Source organism: Lipotes vexillifer, unplaced genomic scaffold (genome assembly GCF_000442215.2).
Source record: "Lipotes vexillifer unplaced genomic scaffold, Lipotes_vexillifer_v1.1 scaffold933, whole genome shotgun sequence".
In the NCBI taxonomy this organism is placed as follows: domain Eukaryota; kingdom Metazoa; phylum Chordata; class Mammalia; order Artiodactyla; family Lipotidae; genus Lipotes; species Lipotes vexillifer.
In genome coordinates, this window is record NW_006770403.1 from 848244 (window position 1) to 868479 (window position 20236).

At 39.4% G+C, this 20236-nt stretch overlaps 1 protein-coding gene across 4 annotated transcripts in view; it reads left to right on the forward strand.

Moving 5' to 3' along the window:
* SLC4A4 (solute carrier family 4 member 4) overlaps positions 1-20236 on the forward strand; it is a 350524-nt gene that overhangs the window by 311860 nt on the left and 18428 nt on the right. For 3 of the 4 annotated variants that reach the window (XM_007446103.1, XM_007446102.1, XM_007446104.1), the window contains 2 exons: positions 13618-13796; positions 15067-15139. The exons of the other annotated variant lie outside the window; for it this stretch is intronic. In XM_007446103.1, the coding sequence (XP_007446165.1) occupies positions 13618-13796; positions 15067-15139 (252 nt within the window). The remainder of the gene's footprint in view (positions 1-13617; positions 13797-15066; positions 15140-20236) is intronic. 4 annotated transcript variants of the gene reach the window in all.

Sequence of the window (20236 nt, forward strand, 5' to 3'; positions counted from 1 at the left end):
ATATATGTATATATTATTGATTTGTGCTTCTTATTTTTATTGATCAATCTAGCCTGAGGTTTGTTAATTTTATTGGTCTTCTTTCAAAGAAACAATTTTTTACTATATTGATTTTCTATATTATGTCTTTGTTTTTTGCTAATATTTGCTTTGTTTTAAAACCATGTTATTAAGTACATCTACATTTATAGTTTATCTTTTTAGTGAATTGAATTTTTATGTGACTCTCTTTGTTTCTAGTAATGCTTTTTGCCTTAAAAAATGCTTTTTGCCTTTAATTAAATTAAAGCTTAATTTATTTTGTACTAATAAATCTGTGGTACCTTATGTGTATTCATTCTGTTATTTTCAATATACCTTGTATCTTGTGTCTGTAGATAACCCATGGTTGGACTTTTAAAACAATCCAGTTTTACAATCTTTACTTCTAAATTTAATCCATTAAAATTGATGGTGATGAGTGATAGATTCGGATTCATCTTTAGCACATTATTTTTGCTTTCTGTTTGTATAACTTTATGTTCTTTCTTTTTTATTCTCCTTTTTTGTCCTCTTTTAGGTTGGTGCAAGTTTGTTTTTGTTATTTTCTGCTTTCTACATTTTTTTCTGTTAGGGTGGAAGTTACATACTTTACCTTTTAGTGATTATGTTGCATATTTTAATATGCATTTTTAAGTTCCAAAGTTAGTCAGTATTTTTACACTTCTCCTGAATAATGCTCAGAGCTAAGGAATGCTTTAAGTTTGATATTCCTTCCCATATCATATTCTGTTAATACCCAGAGTTTATTGCTACCTGAATTTTAAAATCCAATTAATTAGACATGGTCAAGATTTTTAGAATTACAAAGAAGTTTTCTTTTTTTTTTTGCACTTCAGACCTTCCTTTTTGGAATCTTTTTCATTAGACTGGATTATTTCCCTGAAACAGTACTAGTTTACCAGACTTTTGAAATTTTCTCCTTTGAGCGTCTTTGGGAGGTAAACTCTCCCATTTATGTTTGCCTGAAAATGTTTCTCTCACCCTCATTCTTGAAAGGTGGTTTCTCTCGATGTATAATTTAGGTTGAAAGCTATTTTTTTCCCCAGCATTTAGAATCTATTTTCAATTATTTTTGACTTCCATAAAAGTGAACTGTCAGTATAATTCTCATTGCTTTGTAAGGGATCATTCTTTTCTTTTGGATGCTGTAGCATTTTCTTTTTGTCTTTATTTTGGAGTTTTATTATAACTTACGTAAGCACAGATTTCTTTTTATTATTATTGGATTACTGGGCTTCCTGAATCTTCCTGTCTTCTATCAATTATGGAATTTTGTAATTCTTTGACTCTTTCCATCTCTAATACATCCTTCTGGAATTACAAGTAGAATTTTATTGTACATCCCCATCTTGTGCCCCAATTCTACTAAACTGTTTTGTTTTCACATTTACTATCTTCAGTATCTGTGCTATATTTTGGATAATTTCTTCAGATCTTTCTACTAATTCTTCTGTTGTTTGTATTCTACTACCAAACCACTCCATTCAATTTTTCCTCTCAAGAATTATAGATTTTTTTATATTTAGAAGTTCTGTTTTGTTCTTTTCCAAATCTTCTTGTTCAATTTTGATAATCCCCTTCTTTATTATTCTTCCATATACTCTTTATTATGTATATATTTGCTATCTTTGTGGGTTTGATTCTGAACTTTGTTTTCTCAGCTCTTTACCCGTAGTGTCCTTCTTCCTCATGTATTTAGTGCTTTTCTTTAAAAAAACAAACAAAAAAAAGTGAGCTAATAATCTTCCTATGAAATGCTTCAGAGCCTTCCAGAGATTTTATTTGCTTCTGGGAGTTATAGGAGAGTCCAGCCAACCTGGGAACACTTTTTAAAAAATTTATTCCCATGAAAAAATCTTTTATTATGGAAAAGTTGTAAACATACACAAAAGAAGACAGAATAGTATAACTCAGTATTTATCGCCCAACTCTAACAACTAACAACTCCTGTCCAATCTTGTATCATTTAAATTTCCATGATCTTATTCCCTTCCTATAATACTTTGAAGTAAGTGTAGACAGCATTCCATATTATCCATAAATTTTGGACTATGTATTTCTAAAGATAAGATCTCTTTTGAAATGCATGACCACAATACCATTATCAGTCTAAAAAAAATTAACAAAATTCCTTAATATCATCAAAAATCCAGTCAATAGGGCTTCCCTGGTGGCGCAGTGGTTGAGAGTCTGCCCGCCAATGCAGGGGATGCAGGTTCATGCCCCGGTCCGGGAAGATCCCACATGCTGTGGAGCGGCTGGGCCCGTGAGCCATGGCCGCTGAGCCTGCACGTCCGGAGCCTGTGCTCTGCAACCGGAGAGGCCACAACAGTGAGAGGCCCGCGTACCGTAAAAAAAAAAAAAAAAAAAAAAATCCAGTCAGTATTTAAATTTGCAAACGTGTCATACATATATTAAACTTTAAAAACATAATGTATTTGTTTAAATCAGGATCCAAATAAAGTTCAAACATTATCTTAAGTCTTAAATAAACTTTTATTTATTATTTTATTTATTTATTTATTTATTTATTTATTTTTGGCGGTATACGGGCCTCTCACTGTTGGGGCCCCTCCCACCGTGGAGCACAGGCTCCAGACGCCCAGCCGCTCCGCGGCATGTGGGATCCTCCCCGACCGGGGCATGAACCCGTGTCCCCTGCATCGGTGGGCGGACTCTCAACCACTGCGCCACCAGGGAAGCCCTATTATTTTATTTATTTATCTTTGGCTGCACTGGGTCTTTGTTGCTGTGCACGGGCTTTCTCTAGTTGTGGCGAGCTGGGGCTACTCTTCATTGCGGCGCACAGGCTTCTCATTGCGGTGACTTCTTTTGTTGCGGAGCACAGGCTCTAGGTGCGTGGGCTTCAGTAGTTGTGGCTCGTGGGCTCTAGAGTGCAGGCTCGGTAGTTGTGGCACACGGGCTTATTTGTTCTGTGGCATGTGGGATCTTCCCAGCCCAGGGATTGAACCCGAGTCCCCTGCACTGGCAGGCGGATTCTTAACCACTGCGCCACCGGGGAATCCCCTAAGTCTTTCATAAACTTTCAGTCCATAGATTCTCCCCTCCATCAATCTGTTTGTTTCCCCTTGTAATTTATTTGTTGAAGATGACCATGTTGTTTTTCTGTTTACCTTTTGCTGTATAACAAGCCTCCTGAGAACTTAACAACTTAAAACAACAATTTATTATTATTTCTCATGTTTCTTTGGGTTGACAGGGTTCAGATGGATACTTCTTGCTTGACTTCTCTCCTGCAGTTGCAGTTAGATTGTGGCCAGGGCTGATGTCATCTAAGGGTTGGCCGGGCTGATTGTCCAGGGTGGTTTCTTCACTCACTCACATGTCTCACATACCTTGATATTCCTTGGTGTGTCTGCCTGCCTCTCTCTCTCTCTCTTTCTCTCTCTCTCTCTCCCCTTCTCCCTTTCCCCCTCCCTCCCTCTTCCTCTCCCCTCTCCCCCTCTCACCACATGGCATCTCATCCTCCAGGGTCTTTCCATGTGGTGTAGGCTTCTCACAGCATGGCAGTGGGTTATTTGCACTTACTACATGGCAGCTGACTTCCAAGAATTAAGAAGTGAAAAATTAGGCCATATCGTGGTTACACCTGCAACTGGCACAGTTTTACTTCATTACTTTGCCAGAGTCAGCGGGTCAAAATAGTCATAGGACCATCCTCCATTCAAGGAGATAAGGAAGGACTCCACTGTTTGATGGCGGAGTGGCAATTTTACATTGTAGGAAAATATGTGGGACAGGAGATATTTTCCCAGCCATTTTTGGAAAATAAAATCTGCCACATCTGTACTGAAGGATTTGCAGTAGTCTTGACTGCTTCCCTAGAAGCTTGGTGAAATATAGTTTCAATATTTTATGTCTATATCTATGCAGTTTTTGAGAGTGTGGTGGCGAGACTAATTCATAGAAGGCTAGGACTAATTCACCCTACATTTTTAGCTTAAGGTTTTTCAGACTGCAGAGGTAATGTGAAGTCCAGCCCCAAACTCAGTTGTAGGTTTATGGTTAGAAATATCTTTGGAGCATCTTTTTTCTTTTTTTTTTTTTAATGGCATTACATCTAGTGGCAAGGCCAAGAGAGGCATGTATCCCCACTGTCTCTCTCTGTAGGGTGTTTTTTCCCCCTAGTTTACCAAATGGGTATGCTGTGTTTAAAGTATCCTAGTTTTATTTCAGGGGGTGTCTCCCATCTATGCCCTTTCCCCCATATCCCTAGGATTGGTGTCCTGTCCCTAGAGTTCAGACGGTCATTCAACCCCATGCCTTACCCCGCCAAAGATTGGCAGAGTCTTGCTGGGCAGGCCCAGGCCTCAAGGGTTTACTGACATTGTAGATTTACTCTTTCCTGTTGCCATTATTTTTTGTTTCCAGTTATTTCTCTTACTTTCTGGCAGATAAACCATGATTTCTGTAAGATATTTTCTGTATTTTGTTGAGCATTTTTAGATGTTCTTTACTGGGAGGAATTCAGTGTTGATTTGCTTTTGAAAGGCTGGAAATAGATGTTGATTAATATATTTTATTCTGAAAAGATTTGGAAACATATTCTTACTTTTGATATATAGTTAGTCAGATTTGCTATGTGTCCTTGAAGGCCAATGCCTATTCTTTTCTCATTAAGTTTTCTTACTAATAAAATTCAGAATTTTGAATTTAGCAAATTTGGGGTTGATAAAATATTGAAATTTTATTCTACTCCCTATAGAAAACATTAGAAAATTAAGGCATATTAGGATTTACCTCTTAAAATAGGAGTTGAATAAATAAAAAATGTTTTCATCACTTTTGGAATTGCTTATTAGAAATCATTCCTTTGAATAACAGTAGTTATAGAATAAGTGCCAGTGTTTTGACACAAATCTAAAGATACCGGTGGGGATATCATCATGAATCAAAGGCTTTTCACACTGGATATTGTTTTGTTCAAACAGTTTTGTTTTTCGTTAGGGCAAGAGGCTATGGTATGTGAAAATTGGAGATTCTATCTAAAATTATTAAGGGCCCTGACTGCTATGAAATTGATTCAAAAGAGAAACCTGACACAGTGGGAGAGATGGAGGCATTGTGATACTAAAAGCAGCATGTTTTTGGGTGGCATTGGCTTTGGCTCTGTGTCAGATGGCCCTGGCTGGCTGATCGCTCTGTTTAGGGTGGGATCCACCTTCCCACTCTGCTGAGCAGCTCTGTACTGATGAGGAACGCCAAGGCGCTTGGCTTTTTTTGGCCATCGTTTTGGTTAGTTATGTCCCACTTTATCCCTGCAGAGCACTCAAAAGCAAACCAGGTTCAGCAAGGTCATGACTTCTCCAAGGTCTTTCCCTGAGTCATTGCAGAGGCAGGAAGAGACTGTGAGCTTCAGGCTTCAAAGCAAGGGATACTTCTCACAAGGGAAGTGATTTTAAGTGTTAAAGATAGGGCGCAGGAGGGAGAAATTGCTTGGAATCGGTATCCAGAAATAGATATTAGGTCGTTGTAGCATTAAATTTTCTCTGATAAAATCTATGGTAAAGCACTTAATTTGAGTGTGTTTTCTTGGATAACTCCAAAATGTGCCCTGGGGCTTCCCTGGTGGCACAGTGGTTGAGAGTCCGCCTGCCGAAGCAGGGGACACGGGTTCGTGCCCCAGTCCGGAAAGATCCCACATGCCACAGAGCCTCTGGGCCCGTGAGCCATGGCCGCTGGGCCTGCGCGTCCGGAGCCTGTGCTCCGCAACGGGAGAGGCCATGACAGTGAGAGGCCCGCGTACCGCAAAAAAAAAAAAAACAAAACAAAACGTGCCCTGTTTTAATTTTTCCTTTCCGTTTCTGCTGTGATACCTTAGATTCAGTCCTTTTATCTCATGTCTAGACTGTTGTAATGGTTTAACCATGAGTTATCAATAATAACCAGTCTCCCTTGCTTCATTCCAAAAGCTGGAATATTTTTTAAAGCATTTTTTTTTGATATGTCAGCCCTGTAGTTCTTAAACTTTTATACCTTGGCCCTCTAAACCTTCTCCCCTTGAAGAATGTCCATTTGCCCTAGCTTGGAATTTAAGTCTCTTTGCGATATGATCTCACCCAAAATTTAAAATGATTCTTTCCACATACTATATACAATGCCCTGGTCAAATGAGTTGTTGTTTTTCCTTCACCTCAGTTTCTTCTGCTGGTTATTCCAACTCTCCACTCCTCAATGATTACCACCTATGAGAATCATCCCCATCCTTTAAGATCCTCCAAATATAAAAACTTGTCAGCGTAGCCTTCACTTATAATGTTAATTTCTATTGCTGTTGTTTTTGCTCTTACTTACTGTATTACTCTGTGGCATTGGTCACATAATGTCTTGCACGGTACTTTTTTTGTGTAATTACCTTATTTTCTTTTCTGAGCCAAACGTTTTCAAGGCAAGGACCATGTTTTAGTCCTCTTTCCAGCTCTCGTGTGGCCCATCACAATGATTTCCAAAAGGTAGACTTAGTAAATACATCTTGAAGAATTTTGTTATCTGTGGCCACATGTTTCTCAGAGCTGTTGCACCGTATGAGGTGGGTGATAACCGAAGAACCTGCCTGCCCATCTCCAGTTCTCATAGTGAGTGCTTGTATTAGTCAAAGCCCTGTTTAGATGGCATCGCTGCGGGAAGATTTTGTGGGTTCACACTAGACGTAGCTAAACACTCTGTACTCTTGGGTGTCTTTCTCAAACCTCTTTGAATCTCTGTTTAAAATACATTATAATTTGTGTACAAATCTGTGTCCCCTCCCTTGGTGGGAGAAACTGTGTCATGGTTGTAGGTGTCCCCATAAACCAGCTTGTTCTCTGAATCATGGGGACTCCTAGCACAAATGTTTATTCCGTGTCTGTGCGTGTGTGTGTACTGCTCCTGACTCCTTTGTTATCATCTATTTATCAGATGTAAACTGTGAGGCTAACCTTTGTCTCTCATAGATTTTGATTTCTGTGGATTTATTCCTGAATGACCTTTGTTCTGTATTAACAAATCATATACAATATCAAAAGGAGGTAAAGTTTCACTTCCTATCCTTGTACTTAAAATAATCTCCAGTTTCAGAAAGTAGGACATTTTTGGGTTTATATGCATGAAGACAAGGACTTTTATAAACTTTAAAGGACACACTTAACCTCTTGAGCGCTTACTAAATCCTTGCCCTGTATGGAACACTTGTGTTAGATGTTGAAGATAAAAATTGTTCTAAGTTATGGTCTCTGCCCTGAAGGAGTTTAGTGGATTTCCCCTATTCACCACTCATATCCACCCCTAGGTTGAAAATGACCTTGCCTTCTTTGTGCCTTGTATCTTTCACATACAATAAATTATTTGCTTCCACACCTGACTTCAGCTAATAACCTGTAAACCTCTTAAGGGCAGGTATTCTTTCTTATTGTTTTATCTAACACAAGGCCTAGCATAGGTGCTCAATGAATGTTTATTTTAAAAATAGTTTTCCAAGCAAAGATAGGAGCAGGTGCAAAGGCCCTGGGTGGGAAGCTTGGTGTATTGAGGAACAGATAACAGGTCAGTGTAACTGGAACCTTGGGGAATCAGGGATTCAAGATAAGGTCAGGGCTTCCCTGGTGGCTCAGTGGTTGAGAGTCCGCCTGCCGATGCAGGGGACGCAGGTTCGTGCCCCGGTCCGGGAAGATCCCACACGCCGTGGAGCGGCTGGGCCCGTGAGCCATGGCCGCTGAGCCTGCGCGTCTGGAGCCTGTGCTCCACAACGGGAGAGGCCACAACAGTGAGAGGCCCGCGTACCGCAAAAAAAAAAAAAAAAAAAAAGATAAGGTCAGTGGGAGTGGGACCAGATCACTCAACTTCAGCATTATTGTCGTTTTGCATAATTCTTTGTTGGTCATGACCGTCCTGTGTATTGTAGGGTATTTAGCAGCATCTCTGGCCTCTACTTACTAGATGCTAGTCGCACCCTTTCCCGCCAAGTTGTTACAACCAAAAATGTCTCCAGACATTGCCACGTGTCCCCTGGTGCGCAAAATAGTTCTGGGGAGAAACACCGACGTAGAACCTTAAGGATAATTTTACACTGCTTAGGTTTTATTCTAAGTGAAGCGAGAAGCCACTGAAGGATTTTGGGCAGGGAAAGCAATGAGGAGAGTGGGTTGTCAGGGACAAGAATAAAGCAGGGGCTTCTGAGGCCAGAGCGGCATCGAGAGCTGAGGGTTGCTGAGTGGATGTGAAGGAAGCCTCGGAGTTTGAGCTGGACCTTGAAGGGACAGGATGGATTTAAACAGATGTCAAGTTGCAGAAACAGTGCCAGTTTGAAGAGTGGCACGTAATGTGCAGGGCACGTTTAGGGAACGGTATCGTTTCAGGAATCTGTGAGGGCCCCCATCAGACTCAGATGCAGGAGGCTCGGCGTGGGAAGCCAGGCTCGTGGGACCTGCTCCGTCCTGCTTGGGCTACTCATCTCCCACTGGCCTCCCCTGCTTCCTCAGCATGCCAGCCTGGATGGGTGGCATCAGAGCTGTACTTTAGACCCTCACTCTGGCAGCAGTAAGGACGGATGGGAGAGGTACAAGAGCAGAGGAGGGTGGAGGGAGTGGTCAGGCGGCTGCTGTGTAATCCAGGAGAGAGATGATCAGAATCTGAAGAAGGCAGAGGCAGTAGGGAGGAGGGGTGAGAAGCAAAGATGTCACATGGCATTTTCGAAAAAATGCTGTTTTCTATATTTTGTACACTATTATTTCCATTAAAAAGTGCCAAATATTTGAATATTATTTTCATTCCATTCAAACCTAGTTATTCAGACACTTGTAGCTAAAAGAGATACCTTAGAAGTGGCTCATGTTCGTACATACAGGTTTGTTTTGCAGGAACTTCTCTAACATAACCATTTGCATTCTGGGTCTTTATGGCAATAGTTGGGGCACCATGGATTTTTGAGCATAGCTTTTATCATTTTGTTCAACAAACGTATCTCCAGTGTTTACTATGTGTAGGACACCATACTAGACGTTGTAAGCCTTAAGCATTGAAATTAGGCAAAATAAATTCATTGCTTTTCCCTCTTTGGACTCAGTCCCCTTAAAATCTCTCCCATCTGTCCTTTGTGTTTCCCCACTACTGTTCCTTTAGTTTGAACTGCATCATCTCAAGCCTGGATTATGGCAGTGTTGTCATGCTTGTCATCTCTGCCTCCAGTCCTGACCTCTTCCAACACGTCTTCTACGATCCAACAGAGCCCTCCTTCTAAACACAAATCTGATCACATCACTTGCCTGCTTAAAACCCTTCAGTAGCTTCCTGTCGCTCTATGATAGAAAGAATTCCAAAGCCTTCAACAAAACATCAAAGTTCTTAACTTCTTTAGCCTTATTTTCCACCTTTCCCATCTCCTCCTAAGCACCAACTCTATTTACTTTTCTCAAAATGGTAGCTCATTTGCCTGTTATATTCCCCTGCATCTCCATATCTTGTCTCCCAGCTGGTTATGGCTTACGTTTTAGGGCTCAGCTTAGATACCACCTCCTATGCAAACTATCCTTGACTTTGGGCTGAGTTGAGTGCCCCTCCTGGGTGCTCACCCCTGCTGTAGACCTTTAACACTGTGGTACTGAGAATGCCTATTGATTTGTCTAGCCCTACTACTACTCTGTAAGCAACCTGAGGGCAAGGACTGTGTCATTAGCTATAATTTTATTTCTAGGATCTAGCAGAGTGCCATTGAACGATGAATTAACATGCATTCATTTATGCAATGAACATTTATCTAGTGTCCACTCAGTAGTGGGCGCAGTGCCATGTGCTAGAGTTTCAGTGGTGAACAAAAACGCACATGGTTCCTGTCCTCATGGAGCTTCTGGTCCCTGAGGGAGACAGACATCATCCCAATAATCATGCAAAATGTGACATTGCAAATGTGTCTGGTACCGCGAAAGACAAGTGATGGTCCTTTAAGAGTCTATAAGACAGGGATTGACCTAGTCCCAAGATGCTGGGAGGTCCAAGGTGATGGCACTTAACACTGAGATCTCACACAACAGTAGGATTAGCTGCGTGAGACTGGGTGGGAAGAGGAACACAGGACGGCACAGGAATCACTGTATATGAACAGGCTTTATAAGAGGCAGTAACCTGGCAAGAATGAATGACCAAAATAATCCAGTGTGGCTGCAGTGAGAGAGGGAGGGTTGAGTCTGGAGAGGGAGCTCTGCAGAGCCACATCAGGCAGGACCTTCAGGTCAAGTTGATAATTTTCCCTTCCTTTTAAGAGCATCAAGTAGTCTCAGCGTGGTTGAGGGAAGGGAAGACTTTTTGAAGGGAGTGATGTCAAGAGGCAGAGTAATTATGTGTCTGTAATTATTTTGCCCCAGAACTTTTATTTATTCTGGTGGTTTTGCGGTTACCTTTCTATTCTACTTTCTAAAATCCTCATTCCACCTTCTTTGGTATTATGCGGCCCCTTTTTTGCTAGTCTCCAGGATATCTAGCTCAAACTTGTTTTACTTGAAATAGTTTAAGAAAGCATGGAGGTGGCTCGGGGTAACATGCATGACTTTGCTGCAGTCAGTCTTCTTTTGACCCGTTGATCTGGCCAGTGTGCACATCCTTAGGTTATTACAGTTTCCTTGGTGACAAGATTTGGGGATCCTGCCCATTGATTACTATGTTGGTACCTCTAATATGGTCTTGAGTAATTTAGTCTAAATAAGGCTTGAAACTATGTGGTATTTCCAGATGTTGTTCACCTCCCCTCTTCCCCCTCCAAAAGGTTCACATTTCTACCGATTAACAAATAAGTTTTAATTTTTTGTGTAGCTAAGTAAGAATTTATAGTTGCCACTCAAGAATGTATACATGCTATTTGTCATTCACTTTTTAATTAATTGAGCATGGACTATGCATCATGTACTCTGCTTAGGTATTCAGGATAGAGTCTAGCTTCTCATGTTACTTACAGTCTGATATCAAAGACAGATAAACACATCTACAGTTTCAAAACAGTGTGATGAGTGCTGTGATAGAGGAAAGTGTAAAGTGATAGACAGGGGAACATAAAGGAGGAGATGTAACCTAACTAAACTCACCTGTCTCACCTGGGCTGAGGAAGGAAAAACTACCAGGAAAAAAAAAAAAAAAAAGAAGGCTGATTTAAGTCTCAAGGATGAGTAGGACTGGCCCAGGGAAAGAAGGAAAAGAGAGGTTATTCCAGGTAGGGATGCTATATGGGCAAAGACACAAAAGGCATTAGTGAGTAAGACATATTCAAGGAATTGCATATGGTTGAAAGTGGCCGTGATACAGGATCCAAGTAGGGCAGAGGTCAAAGATGAGGCTACAGATGTAAACAGAGGCCAGATCATGAATGGCCAACACATCCACAGGCAGGAGTGAGCAAATCCTGTATGCTCCACCTGACGGAATAGCCAGAATCCACCCACTTCTTGCTATGTTCACTGTTACCACCCTGGTTCTAACCATGACAGTCTCTTGCATGGGTCATGGCACCAGCCTCCGAACTGGTTACTGTTTTCTTCAGTCTGTTCCTAACACAGCAGCCGTGGTGTTTAGAACATAAGCAGATCATCTCATTCTTCCCTTTAAAACCCTACAGTGGCTTCCGACGGTACTCAGAGTACAAGTCCAACTTCTCATAGTTCTCTTTAGTGCTTACTACTGTTTTAGATACTGTCTAGTTTACTTATTTATGTTGTTTATTGTTGTCTCTGTCAGTAGAATGTAAACTCCATGAGCTCAGGAATTTTTGTCTGTTTTATTTGCAGATATGTCACTAACATCCAAGCCTGTGCTGGTTACTAGGTTGGCAGTCAGAATTTGTTGAAAGAAGGAATGACTGAGACCCCACATGTAGCATGATATTCACCTCATTAGTCACTACTGAACAAGTTACTTCAGTTCATCCTCACCTTGGCCCCCTTTCCTCTGCCTTAACCCACTCCCAATTCAAACCCTTATGCTTTCAAACCATTTGTATTGCAGTGAACTGGATTTATGAATATGTGTCAATCTATTTGTCTCTCAAGGAGATTTTCATTCTTAGCCAAACCTGGACTAAGTAAAAATATGCTTTTCTTTCTTGTGTCAGCTGTGATGAGTTCTCTGAGAACATGATTAGACCCGTGTGTGCAAGCCAGGGGTGAAATCCTGGCATTTCAGTGAGAAGAGAGCAGTGTTCTGAGTTACTGTAACAGGATCTCAATGATAACAGTCACTGGGTTCCTAGTGTAAAGACCATTCTCATTTTTTAAAGCCAACCTCTCTGTTTCCTCAGATTGGTCGTATTCAGCCTCTTGGCGCTGCTGCTTCCATGCTGTGAAAATGGACTGCTCTATTTTCTCAGGCTCCATAGGGGTATTAGGTATTTGATTTCTTCATAAATAGAACAGAGAAATATAACCAGAGAATAACATTGTGGACACATTTGACAATATTTATTTAGTGAGTAAAAGAGCTAGACCTTTTGTTACATTGTCTGCTCTTCCAGTCAGTAAATGTTATTGTGACTATCTGGCAATGTTTGAAATCAGCCTGTTCTTACTAGGGGAGTACAATTACCTTAATTATAATGTTTCATATGTTGTTAAACAATTATTTTCATATACTATTAATGATGAGAAATGGTCTTCTATGTACTTTTTTGTCTTTATTTTTTTAATTGAAGTGTAGTTGATTTACAATGTTGTGTTAGTTTCAGGTGTACAGCAAAGTGATTCAGTTTTTTATAATGTATATGTATTTTTATTTATATATATAAATCTATTCTTTTTCACATTCTTTTCCATTATAGGTTATTATAAGATACTGAATATAGTTCCCTGTGCTATACAATAGGCCCTTGTTGGTTCTCTATTTTATAGGTAGTAGCATGTATATGTTTATCCCAAACTCCTAATTCCCCACCCCCCTTTGCCCTTTGGTAACCATAAATTTGTTTTCTATATCTGTGAGTCCATTTCTGTTTTTTAAATGAGTTCATTGGTATCATTTTTTTAGATTTCACATATAAGTGTTAAGGTTGCTTTCACATCATTAGTCTACATGTGCTGAATACTGTCTGGGTGAACAGCATATTGCTAGTCAAGCAGAGAAGGCATCACGCCTGTTTTTAAGGTACCTATCCTGTTTATGTTAAAAACAACCAGTATTACTATTGCTACTGTCACCATTTATTGAGCTTCTACTCCGTAACTATCACTGCCATTTAAGTTCCTACAAGGTGATTTGCCTCAATTACTTCACTGAAGGATGTCAGTAGCTCTTCAAGGTAGTTCTATATCTCCGTTGTTCCAGTTATGTAACTGGATGCAGAGAAGATAATTAACAATAAGCAACTAATAAGCTGTGACTTAAATCAAGCTAGAGGAGGTGTGCCATGTGGCAGCTTTGCGTTTAATTGTTAGGGGGATAGTATGAGGAAGATGAAGTCTCACTCAAGGACCTCATCTTCTGGTAGATATGTGTATCAAGCAAAGCGAATTGGTTTCTTTGGGTAATCTTAACTCCCATCTGGAAATATGACTAGATAGTAGTATGAGTGCTTTCTTCACGTGGTTTTGTTACCTCTTGCTACAGAAAGGAGCTGGATATCACCTGGATCTCTTTTGGGTGGCCATCCTCATGGTGGTGTGCTCCTTCATGGCCCTTCCGTGGTACGTGGCTGCTACTGTCATCTCCATTGCTCACATCGACAGTTTGAAGATGGAGACAGAGACTTCTGCACCTGGAGAACAACCAAAATTCCTAGGAGTGAGGTGTGTTACGTCAGAGAAAAATGGCTCTATAAAACATACCATGCTCACATCTGTGTGTCAGTCAGAAAGAAACGGACAAATGTGGAGGAGAAAGGGCTGGTGGTGAATAATTTATTCCTGTACTTGATGTTCTAGAAAGGACTAAATTTTCATTTGAAAGAGTATTCCATAATTTCTTGAGTTCACTTTTTATCTTATATACATTTCCTTTGATTAACAGCAGACTAAATTTTGCAGAGTAAAAACGCAGACAGGTCATTCATTTTCTTCAACATGCAGGTCATTTTAGTGCTGTGGTACATACTCAATCACAATCATATATACAGCCAGACCCTTTAATTTTTTTGGCTCTATTGAGACTCCCTAAAACTATTGAGTCTGCTTATGATTCTCAAGATGCTATGAAAGGAGAGAATTCCCTGGCAGTTCAGTGGTTACAACTTGGCCTTTTCACTGCCAGGGCCCCGGGTTCGACCCTCGGTCAGGGAACTGAGATCCGCAAGCCGTGTGGCCAAAAAAAGATTCTGTGAAAGGAGAGGAATTCTTATTTTCTACTTCATTTTCTGTCCCATAAGCACTGAGAAACCTTGACCTCCAGCAGTTAAATCTGGGTAGCCATGAAGAGCTCTTATGAGACCTTTACACTTTATTGCGTATCTTGCAGCGGACTCAGCTCCTAAGAGCTTGGGTGAATAGCTCACATGACAGAGCCATCGTTTCCCATACCACAACAGTGGGTGATTTTTCTTGGGGGGAGGGGGTTTTGTATGGGAATCGTATTTGTTAAAAAGTACTTTTGTTGTTGTAGATTTGGAAATGAGACTGATGGGATTTACTGCACTTAGGAAATTTTCCTGAGCTGTTTGTTAATTAGAATGTGGGACAATGTAATAACTATCTCCTATGAAGGAAGGTGTAATTACAAAACAGTACAAGTTGTTTAAAAAATAAGGGCTTCAAGTAGGCCAGTAATTGGTGGAACCAGAGCAAGTGATTTTTCTCTCCTGACTCTAAAAGGACAAAGGATTTAGCAGAATCACTTTTTTCTTGATGAATTCAAATCACATACTGCAATAGTTTTAAGAGAATTTTGTAGTTCTGTTAAGCTTATATGCTGTCCTTGAGGTATTAATTACATATGATATCCGTACCTTTGCTGTCTTAGCCAAACAGTGATTCCATCGATGTATAGTATTTTCTGAAGGTGAAAAGACAAGAGCATGTTTATGAAAACAAAAGGTAGATTGGTAATCTTTTGATTTGGTTTCAGGGAACAAAGAGTCACTGGAACCCTTGTGTTTATTCTGACTGGTCTGTCAGTCTTTATGGCTCCCATCTTGAAGGTAAATATGTGAAATACTCACTTCTTCCTCCTTCTCAGAACACTGACAGATAATTGGATATGTGAACAGTAGAATTTCTTAAGAAATATCTGCAAGATTGTTATCACATCCATATCACACTGAATGAAGCAGGAGTCAGGTAGAATGAAGGCTTTAAAAACTTCTACCTTGATTTCCTTCTCACTCCTTCTCTTATTATTATTATTATTATTATTTATTATTGCGTTATTTGGTTGAACCATATTAAATTATCACTATTCAAATTTTTTGACCTACGCATATGGCAGTTTCATACAGTTCAATCTAGCTAACTGATCTCCACTCCCCATGACATTTTTCACTCTCCTAGTCTCCCTACATCCTTTCTTCCCATCACTTCCCATTTACTTGTCCCTAAATCCTGCCCTCCCTCCCCACATTGGACTCCTGGATAACATGAATGACTCACAATGATCATTTTGTAATTGTTCTCTTATTATTAATTATTGCTGACTGTGTTTCTGTATTCTTTGAATCAGAAGGCCTAATATCCACAAAGAAAGAATGGAATAAAACTACTGATTTATAACTAGAAAACTTTAGAAATGAACTTTTGAAAAAGAAAAATGGCAGATTATTTAGAAAGTTAGGAGTCAATGTATAGGTTTGATTGATGGGTTGAATGTTTAATAGATAAATATAAACTATATATGAAAGCATATTTAGAAGTGGAGATAGTACTTAAAAAGATTAATATATATCTGTCATTGAAGCTTCCAGTTTTCTTTTGTGACACAAATATTTTATTCTTTTTTTATTATATAACAAAACTAGCCAATTATTGATAATTTGTATCTTATGCTTTGCATCACGGTACAAAGCATGAATATCACCTATAAACCTAATAGCTATCAACAATCCCACTGTTAGCAATATCCTTCCAAATTTTTCTCTAAAAATTTTTGTGTATCTTTAAACAACTTTAATTTTTCAAAAGGTTTTTTGAATGCTTATTTAATTACACAAGTAATAGAGCAGTACATTCTTGGAAAGAATTCAGAGAATACAGAAATACAGTGAAAGGCAAAAGCTCTCCATTTCTTTCCCATTAACACATTTATATGTCAATGGCCAATCAGATGAATTTGTGGAAAATAGATCTGTAATTTCTTAATGTATAGCTAGGACTGGCTCTGCCTTCAGAGTATTTAGATCACTGCATACATTATGCACAAAATACTTTGTAAACAGTTAAAAGATTTAAATATTCATCTTTTGTCACTGGTTTCTACAATGTCATTTAGCTGGTTTAATTTCTGACTGGAATCATGAAGGAATATGTATCTCATGTAGTATGTGGGGAAGTAAAACTAAAAGTAATTGCAAGGAGTTCATTTCTGGTTATATACAGAGGACCTTATAAAAGGACAGATCTTATGTTCTGTGAGGACAGAGGGAAATCTTTTGTCAGTTTGGCCAATGCAGAGTGAATTGTGGGGGAGGTTCGAGTTGTTGTGAGTTTCACAGCATCAAATCCACTGCCAAAGTGCTCTGTGTTCCTCTCTTGCCCCGTAGACGCCAGCACATCAGCTGGTGGAAAAGTCTAATGACAGCTTTTTACCACATAGGCAATGGGACCTCATCTGGACAGATCAACTTGTAGAGATCATTGTAGGTAATTATGACCTCGCACTGTGGGAGGCTCTCCTAGGAAGGAATTTGCCCCTGGGACCCCTGAAGGTGGATTCACACGACACAACTGCCAGGTCTCTTTTATAGGGTCTCTCAGTTCTTAAGCCACTAGTAAGAGATAAATAGAAATCTTCCCATCAGTTCGTATGTACTCATCACCACCCACTCTTTCTTTAATTTTATTTTTATATTATTCCTTTTCAATAATGCAGTATAAAATCCTAACTCAGAAAAGTCAGATGTGTTTAAAAATTCTTCTTTGTTTGTTTGTTGTAGCAAATTGGCTTTAATCTTGGAGAATCTGTCAACTGAATGATCATGCATGGTTCCAAAGGGACACAGAGAACAAACAGTGTATAAACTGCTATTTTTAGGAAGAGATGCAAGGCCTCTTCCTAACTCTTTTCTCACCCAACTATGGCTGCAGAGGAGTTAAAGCTGAAAGCACTTTTGTTCTTCATTTTACAATGATTCTTTTTGCCCCTGGTATGCAAAGCACCGTAGTATCTACAGGAACAGATTATAATACAGAGAAAGGAAAAAGGTAGATGTAAGGGATCAGTGAGTATGAGCTTGCTTTTGCTTTGACCTTCCTTAAGTACTCATGTTCTGGCTCACCCTCATTCAGGTACTAGTGTCCATAATTGTGGCTATTTCTACCTGGCAACTTTGAGTTAATGCAAAGAGTCAGTGTAAGCATCAGTGGAAAAGGCAGTTCAGCAAACATTTTTGTTAGGTCATCTTTTGCCCAAACTGTGGGAAATGAAATTGTTTAGTTAGTGTAGTTTCCAACATATTGTGGGGAACCTGGATTTAAAAACAACAAGGATAAAATAGTCTAGCATTGACTCTTGTGGTTTGTTACTTCAGCAAGTGAGGCTATTCCTTACTTCAGGAATCACATCTGGAAAGGTCAGCCAATTTCAGATCAGGTGCCCTTCTTAGCATTGAAGTTTGGTAAGTTATGTGCTTTCACTACAGAACCCTTGTTAGCTCATCTGAAAAGTCAACACAGGAAGGAGCAGATGTTGAGAGTAGTTTAACTAAAACCTAAGTTACGCCTAAGAAGAAGTCAAGATTAACAATTAACCTCAGAATTCACTCAGAAAGTGGTGTCATGAGTTACCTTGGAGGAGGGAATCTTTTTTCCTCCACTGTGTGACTGTGTTTTAAAGAAACAGGTGATGACTTTAGGGAATGGTTTTACTTAAAAGAGCTGCCTTTGAAAGGCCGATCAAATGAATGAAATCAAGAGAAACATGTGACTTTTAAAAATGAGATGGCTCAACACCTTCCCTCCCAACTCCCTGCATCCATCACAGGTTTGGTGGCCTCCTGTGATGCTAGTTATTTTCTCCCATGCATTAAGCAGTGTGGGTAGTTGTTCCCCGTACCTACTTGGGCAGACTTACTTTGAACATTGATTACTTTGAAGTCGATGGACCTGTGTTTTGATCTCTTTGCCGAAATCTGTCTTCTTACATAGAAGAATGTAAGGAATCATAGTGTACTAGCTTTAAGTTCAGGAGGCTACCCCTTGACCTTGGCCAGCAACAGTGGCGCATGCCTCAAATCTCACCACTGATTCAGTACAGAACTGCTGGGAAGCAGGAATAACTGGCTTCCCAGGCTGGCTAGATAGTTTAGACCTGTGTTTCTGCAGCAGAAATACTGCCTGTTAAGCTAGTGTTCTGTATGGGGAGACTCAGTAGACCAAAGAGCAGCAAAAAGATGAAAGACAGTTCCTGGAGCTTACTTTTTCCATAATTCTGGCAAGTCCGAAGAAAGAAAGATCAAGAAAAGTTCACTGCTACTTCTGTTCCCTTTGCTTGAATTAGTTTATCTTTAACATGAGGAGTGGCCAAAATTTATCTTTCAGATTTGTTCAGTGTTCTAAAATGTGGAGGATTGTGTTTAATTTGTATTTGACAACATTTGTTGAGCTCCTGCTGTATGCCGTACACTCTGTTCAGTAACAGAAAAACAAGGAGAAATGATAATGAAGATGCTGCTGCTGCTGATACTGTTGAAGTTGATTGTAATAGAAGCTTCCATTTATTGAGTTTGGCCTTGGACTAAGGGCTCTGCACAGGTTTTTTTATATTTAGTTCTCCAGTCACACCTCCAAAAAGTATACTTATTTATGATTGAATCCACTTTATAGATAAGAAAAATTATGAGTAACTTGCTGGGTCACAAAGTTCTTACATGGTAGAGCCAAGATTTGAACTCAGGCAGTTCTGACTCCAAAGCCTGATCTTATAACCATCATGGTTTACCACCTTTTCAATAAAACAGTATTTGCCCTCTAAGAACTTATTCATTTTCATTTCTCATGAGATGATCTTCCCCAGCTTCTCTGGTCTGATTTCTGATTCTCTTATGTAGTGAGAAGGATGGCATTTTTACAAACTGCTCATCATAGCTCACTCCACAGTTTCTTGTGACTAGGGACCAGATTGCAAGTCAGAAGCTTCCTTACATTGATTTTTAAGGCTTAAGGGTATTAGGATATTATTTTAATAACATGTTCCTGAAGACAGTTGTTATAGTTGAAAAAGCAATATTGTAGAGCCTAGATAAAACCAAGCCTTCAAGTTTGACCTTTGTAGCCATCCTTCTGTCCTAAACTCCTGCCACCCAAACCCACCACAGAGGGGCCAAAGAAAGTGGTGCTTTGCACTTGTAGGCTTCTTGACTTATCACTGAAAGTTCTGATGGTAATGGCATCAGTGCCACATTTATAAAGTATCTATTATGAGCCAGGCACTGAACTAAATGTTTGTGCTATGTAATCTTTATCATAAGCACTATATGGATGAGAATACTGAGGATAGGGGAAGTTGATCGTTTTCTCTGGGTTGCACAATCAGTAGTGCCAGAATTGGAACCCAGGTCTGTCTAACGTTTATGCCCACGATCTTACCAGGACCTCATTCTGGGTTTTATACACACACACACACACACACACACACTGACTATGATTCTGCTGAGAGACCTCACTCTTATACTGAATTCTGTGCTGTGGATGCTACACCCTCTCTTTTTTATTAAATTTACCCTTTTTACATATTTTTTTTGAGAATACTCTAACACCATCAGAAAATCAAAGGGAGGGTTAAGTCATCACAATTTGAAAAATTTGGTAACATAGTCTGAATATGTTAAATATTGATCTCATCTCAGTTTCACTATTCTGCCTGGTTATAGGATCAAGCACTTAATTTTTTCATTTTTAATTTTTATTAAAAGCATTGTAATATTTATTTACAATTATGCTTTTTGGCTTTCTGGGTATGATTGATTATTTATATAATTTTTTGCATAGTTTTATCATTTGGCACTTCTTCATATGCCTATGAACCTAGTATACCCTGTGTTTCTTTTTTTTTTTTTTTTTTTTTTTTTTTTTTTTTTTTTTTTTGG